This window comes from Pipra filicauda, unplaced genomic scaffold (assembly GCF_003945595.2).
Source record: "Pipra filicauda isolate LSUMZ 115617 unplaced genomic scaffold, ASM394559v2 scaffold206_size1356665_pilon, whole genome shotgun sequence".
NCBI classification, from domain to species: domain Eukaryota; kingdom Metazoa; phylum Chordata; class Aves; order Passeriformes; family Pipridae; genus Pipra; species Pipra filicauda.
Genome location: NW_024104317.1, coordinates 600,607 through 607,320, shown reverse-complemented (window position 1 = coordinate 607,320; position 6,714 = coordinate 600,607). Strand labels below are relative to the sequence as shown.

At 51.0% G+C, this 6,714-nt stretch overlaps 1 protein-coding gene across 1 annotated transcript; it reads right to left on the bottom strand.

The window, feature by feature from the left end:
• APOD (apolipoprotein D) lies at positions 1–6,058 on the bottom strand. Its single transcript, XM_027738084.2, has 5 exons — positions 5,981–6,058; positions 4,879–5,032; positions 4,486–4,607; positions 2,595–2,683; positions 1–1,151 (listed from the first exon to the last, which is right to left on the bottom strand). Exons 2-5 carry the CDS (start codon positions 4,999–5,001, stop codon positions 916–918), a joined length of 570 nt encoding a protein of 189 aa, XP_027593885.1. The 5' UTR covers positions 5,002–5,032; positions 5,981–6,058; the 3' UTR covers positions 1–915.
• Positions 6,059–6,714: the final 656 nt, after the last annotated feature.

Genomic DNA, 6,714 nt, shown 5'->3' with positions numbered 1-6,714 from the left:
TATTTTTGTTTCATTTTTAATGAGTTGCATGAATGCTATTCAAGCAGAGTTGTTCTGGTGCCTGGTGAACACCTGCCAGGGCAGATGCAGTGCCAGCAGGCACCTGGCACTTGGAACAGCAGGGAGCAGGGTGTCAGGCAGAGCCTGCTGTCTCTCCAAGTTCGGGGAAAAGCCTCTGGAAGAGAAAACAAGGGAGCAGACCCATCTCTTTCTGTCTGCTTACAAGTATAGTCAGGGCTGACCTCTCGGAAGTGCAGGACCAGATTCCCTAGAGGCAAGAGAGGACACATATAGACACCTGGGATGGAGTGATGCTGAGTTTCTGGACATTTTTAGACTTAAAATACAAAGGGCCAGATCTGATTTCTAGCAAGGAGGTCTGCTGACTTAGCAGCAGCATATGTCTACAGCCCTGCACTGGGAAACTTTCAAGACCACAGTGTCAGTTCCCAGGCTGCAGGACCAACCCACCATGTTGCTGCTGCTAAGGCAGTGCCAACAGACACTGTAGATTCCTAGCAGGCCCAGAAACATCAAGACAAAAATGGGAAAAACACCTGGAGCTGTGTGATAAATGATTTTTTTCCCAGGACTAATACTTGCACATCACATCTCATACCCTTTTCCATCCATGAACTGGAGGACTCACAGCAACAGCAGAGGTTCGTGTCTGCACTTCAGGGTTTCTTTTCTTCACCCGTTAGCATTGACTCAATTGCAAAAGTCAGAGCAAGGCAAAAAGAAAAGGGGAAGAGTGATAGAGGGAATGACAGCAAAGAGTAACTCTGGGCTGGCAAACTATACTTAGCAAAGAGGTTATTAAATTTCTCAGTTACATAGAGAAATTCTAATGGATAATAAAGCAAGCAACAAAGTTCATCACTGGTCTGGTGCTGTGTCACTGCGTGCTGGGAGTTACATCTCAGCAGGGCAGTTGGCTTGATCAGTGGGAATCATTTTGTCGGTGTCGATCTTGTAGGACTGGAGAACACTCTTCAGGTGCTCCACAGTTTCTGGGTGCAATTCAGGAGCTCTTGATAAAATCCAAGCGTAGTCCATGTGGAAGAGCCAGAGGATGTTAGTGCAGGAGTAAACCAGTGAGTAGTTTTCATAGTCGGTGGAGACAACCCAGTAAGGGGCAGCAGGCATGACTGGGAGAGAGAAGGGCACTGTGAGTGTGATGCAAAACCAACTCTGGATGGCTCTGCAGCACTACAGCCACAGCTCCTGGGGCTGTTCCCATTTTGGCTGCTCCATAACTGTGGTCAGTACAGGGAGCTATAATTTATACAAGCCTACCAGGACTCCTTGTTCTGCCCAGACAAACTCCAGAGAGCCACAAAGCCCTGACTAGGAAGGACTTGCTGGAAAGTTAACACTATGACCTGAACAGCTCACCTGGGCCACTGAAAGCCAGCCCAGCTCATACACGTGTGAGGGTTCTTGCTGGTGGGAAGGAGCTGACACTGGTAATCCAAGGAGCACAAACCACCACCCACTGCCACGGGGAGCCCTGGCTCATGGAGCCAGCTGGAGCCCAGCAGTGGGAATCAGTATAGCTCAGCCCATCCCAGCTAAGCCAAATTCCCTTCTCCATCAGGCAGCTACACCCAAAGCATCTGCTCTGATGACGGACAGCTACTCCAGCCTCAAACCACCAGGTGGAAAGCAAAGGGGGGTCTAGCAGGCAGGTGTAAGTGCCCTGGGATTTATTTCTGATGCCCTTAGGAGTGCCAGGCACTGTTCTCTGGGGTTCACGCCTGGTGAAGGTGGTTGGGGCTACACATGCTGCAACTGAAATGGCTGTGGGTGATGCCTTAGAAGCACAAAATGAAGTCTAGCTGTGCTCATGAACAATCATTGTATCTCCTTTGCAAGTACCCCTGCTCCAACCCATATCTGCAAATAAACCTTCTGTGAGGGAGGGCTGTGAAACAGCCAAGGAAAAGGTGTGAGGGAGCAGAATAAAAAGGGATTCAAGAGGAGACTGATGCTCACTTTCCAAAGTGTTGCTGCGGACAGAGGAAAGTGCTGTGTAACATGAATAAAATGCACTGCACCTCAGCAGGCCCCTGTCAAGTGTTACAGTGACAAGGGAAGGAAAAAGCAAATGAAAACATATTAAGGGTTGTTAAAAGGCACTTATAAGCAGAGGCAGAGTGGGCTACTAGCTATACTGCTGTATATATACAAGCCTATTCCTGGCCCTTACAGTGGCTGTGGGGCTGCCTCCCCTGCCTCTCCTCCTCCCTGTCCCCATCTGTGAAATGACCTGGAGGAACAGTAATGCTGCTGATCTTTCTTGCTTTGAGATCAGCTGGTGAGAAGAGCTCCACCACTGAGCGGGCTGTTGCTGTAAATGGTGTATCAGTATCACCAAACCACTACCCGCTGGTCCCAAAGTCAGTCCTAACCCTTTGCCACTGCCCCATTGTGCCACGCTGAAGTCACCAGGGGAGCTTCACCCCTTGCTTTGCTGTCTCAGACCCCTGATGCCATGGCAGCAGTGCCTGCTTCGTGCTGCCCGTGGTGGTGCTCAGACCACAGCACAGCTGAGGCCACGGGCACCAGGAGCCTCCCCACCACACACTTACACCAGTTAAAGCGGACGCCCAGCTTGGCCGGCTGCTTTACATCCATGTGCATGAGTTCTCCTTCAGCTTCATTGACTTTGCCATTGGAACTAAAGGGAGAATGACAAAGGTGAGAAATAAAGTCAGGAGAGTGGGAAATAATTATGGTTTTTTGCTTCCACTAAATCATCCTTCCTGATATCCACTGTCAGGAGGTGGCTGAAACAGGTACTAGTGAACCCCAGCATTCCCGGAGGGACAGCTCATCCCTGAGGATGAGCTGCACCCAGGGCACAGCAGATCCTGGGCCAGGTGCAGCAGGTCAAATGGTGTCCCAGGTCAAACCACCCCAGCACCCCAGGCTGCCTCTCTCCAAGTGTCCCTGCAAGTATGGTGTCCTTTGGTGCCAGGGTGACAATGACAGACAATATGGAGAGCAAGACCTCTCTGTATGGGATGGGAGGATCCCAGCACTGATTTTGGATGTGCCAGGGAGCAGCTCAACTCCTACTAGTTGTGGAAGGCACATGTTCACATCTGTTTATTTTCCTGCGTTTTTTCCAGGTCACTGCACATTCCTCCTCACACAAATTACCTGTACCTGCGTGGTGAGCCAAGGTTTGTTTGGCTGCTGGTTTGGAGCACTGCCCTGCTGGCAGCAAGCCCTATGACTTGGGCTGCCTATCTTATAATTTCATTTTCCCCTGTATGCCTCAAGACCTGGACGCTGCCTGCAGGGCAGGAAAGTTTCCTGCTTCCCTGTGAAACAGGAACAGCCAAGGAGGCAAAAGCAAATCCTGTCAGCAGCAGAGGTCAAGGGGCTGATACTGTAGGGATGCACAGTGCAAACTGACCCAAAACATTCCTGATATTTCAGGGTTCTGAGCTGCTGCAGTGGGCACAGCAGTGGTTGGATTAACGTCCCACAGATCAATTCAGGTGCAAATGAATGTCCAGCTGTTTGCCCGGTGCTGCCCCAGCAGTGGAGCTGCTGAGACAGTGCTGGGCAGTCAGTGAGAGGCAAGGATGCTGCTCTCTCCGGACACAAGGGATGTGTTCCTACATTGTTGTTGTTATTGTGAGCCAGAACAAAGTGCCCTTGCCGTGCTGGGAGCACAGGGGACAGTGCTGTGCTCCCCGCTCTCTCCCTCTCATTCATTCAGCCCCTCACAGCAGCAGCCCATGACAGCCAGGGCTGGTGATGGAAACAGATGAATTCTGCATCTGTCCATGCAAAAATCCAGGAGGGCTCAGGATAATTATAACCTCTCAACTGTAATAAAGGAAAAAGCATTCACTTGGCTACTGTTTTAAACTGATATCGACTGCTGATCCCCTTACACAGCAGTTACTACCTGTGCAAGGTAAATGCTCCAGAAAACAGCTGACAAATATTTAAGTAAAACTGACCCAGATGTTTCACCTTCCCTGCCATTTTTCATTGAGTCCCTTTACTCTGGAACAGAGAAGAGCACAGGGCACAAGCACTTCTCAGCATGCAGGAGCACAAGGTGGTGGCTGCCATCCCATAACCAGCCCCTGGGACAGGATCCAGGGCATCCAGCTTCTTAGCCATCACTGGGGATCACAAATTGGCCAGGGGGTAGACCCAGGCTATTTCATACTGAATACTGAAGTCACCATGTGCTCTTGATCTATTTTCTCACCATTCACCTTGGTCAATGAGACAGAGACTTGGTGAGCCCCAAGGAAGCACTGGCAGGAACTAGAGACCCACATCTCTACCGTAACCCCAGCAAAGCCCCTTATCCCAGCAGACCTACTGCAATCCGTCTGCACCCCCAGACACAGAAACAGGCAATTTAGAGAAAAATAAACACCCATAACAGCAAGAGAGGTGACAGAAGTGCCACTGCTGCAGTGAAAATGTGGCCCGAACGCAAACACTTACAGCATCTCCTTGTTGATCACCTTGAACTTCCCATTCTCCTTCAATGAGTAATTTGCCTGGATGCAGCTTCCTTTCTCAAAAGTTGAGGGCAGCTTCTCTATCTCATACCATTTCCCCAAATACTGACAGAAGAAAGTTTAAAGAGATGCTTTTAGCATGAGTGGGCTGAGACAGAGCAGCCCAGCTCATTCGCCAGCACAGCTTTTGCCTCTCTATGGCACAGGGAGTGTGGGGGTGTTGGCAGAGGCACAGACCTTCACTGGCAGCTCCAGCACAAGGCATTGAGACTGGACCTGCCAACTTCCCTATGCACCCAGGGAATTTGCCATCAGTCTCATACCCCCTTAGCCTAACTCAATACCCCCTAAAAGACTGTTAGAAAACTTTTCACACCTTCTCGATATCGAAGTCTTCTTGGACTGATGGATCTGGGCATGGTCCCATATGAAACATCTGGCTTTTCCCAAAGCTGAAGATGCTCAGTAGGACTGAGAGCCGCACTGCCGTGCCCAGCATGGCTGCACTGGGATGCAGGCAGCAAACAGACCTGAGGAGAAGGAAAATAGCTGAGCTGGGGCCTCCCTGGAGCAGAACTTTGTGTGAAATACGGCATGAAAATTAGGATGTGTGCAGCAGAACACATCAGTGGCACAGCAAGGAGGAAAGAATCATGAGAAGAGCACAAAGGCACTGTGCCAGAAAAGTGCCCAGCTCAAAATGGTCTTAAGCCCTGCCAGTGCTCAGGCTGTGCCTAACAGCTGTGCAGAAAACCAGGTGAGTCTGGTGAGAGCACTTGTACTCATCACCCACATGTGACACCCAGCAAGATGCAGGGATGATAAACCTCCGAGGATACACAGAAGCGTTATTGTCCAATGCTGAGGCAAAGGGAAATGAAGAGATGTTTGCTTTAAAATGATGGAGCACAAGGAATGTGATCCAGAACCGGTACAGAGCTGGGACCCTGGGAAATGGAAGCTGGCAGTGTACACCTGCAGGAACCTGCATGGCAGGAGAGACATCCCCATGGATGCCAGGGCTGCCTGACACTGCAAGGTGGTGGGAGAGACAGTGCAGCTGCCTCTGGAGGAGTCATTGTGTGTAAAGACATACATAGTACTGCAGGATGGGGAAGTTGGTAAAGATTCAAATCAGCACCAAATACAACATGAATCAATCCCCAAAAGCATGGTGTGATGAGGGAAAGGACAGGGTTTCCTGCAGAGCAGAAGCAGGAGCTGTGCTGCTCATACCCAAGCAGCCCCTGGATCCAGGATGCTGCCCAAGTGCTTTGGGTTCTGCTCGAGCAGGTTGGCATGTACAGACCCTGCAGCACAGGGCTGCTCTGCTTCCCTGGCCAGAAACTCCTCTGCAGGAGCAGTGGTAACATTTTCCCCAAGTTTAAAAGAAAAGCCCAGTCTGTCTCCAGCAGCAGGAACGAGCCCCACTGCAGACCAACATTTCCCATTTTGAATCTCTCAATTCAGAAACGTACCTTGTGAATGAGGAGGAGTGATGCTCTGCGGAGGACCAGGGCTGCAAGGAACAGCTCTGTGGTGAGCTCTCTGCTTCGCTTTATAAGTGTGCTGGGAACATCATTATTCAACAATGGCACAAGCCACTCCCTGGTCCTCGACGTGTTTAGGTTTTTTGGCAGGCCAGTCAGCTGCCTTAGATCTGCAGCTGGAATGAAGCTGGAGATGGGCTGCAACTTGGCTGCTCACCCAGGCAAACAAAGGCACCTCACGTGTCTGGGTATCGCCCCACAGCTGCGGAGCTCTCTGCCTTTCAGCTGCTCACAAGAGCCTCAGGCCTGGGTGCAGATGGCAGGGGAAGGGGAGAAGTGCCACAGCCTTTGAGAGGGGCTGGGGACAGCAGCAGCTCCTGTCCTGCTCCCTCTCATCCAGGAGCAGCCAGCCATGCTCCCAGGGGGATGTGCAGCCTCCTCTGCCAGGGGCCACTTGTGTCCCGGAGACCCTCTGGGCCACTGCAATGTCCTTGTCCCCACCACAATCACTTGCAGGAGTACGTGAGGAGGATTAAGCAGCAGGAGACATCACAGGTTTATCTGAGGAGCTGTAAGACCTTTCAGCAGTTTTTCTCTAGACTTTCAAATCTCACTATGGGGAAAGATGCCGGTGCAATTAATTCCATGCTGACCTGGCACTTTTTCCAACAGGTGCCCAGCAAAAGCCTTTGACAGCAAAGCAGCCATCTGTGAAGGCAGCC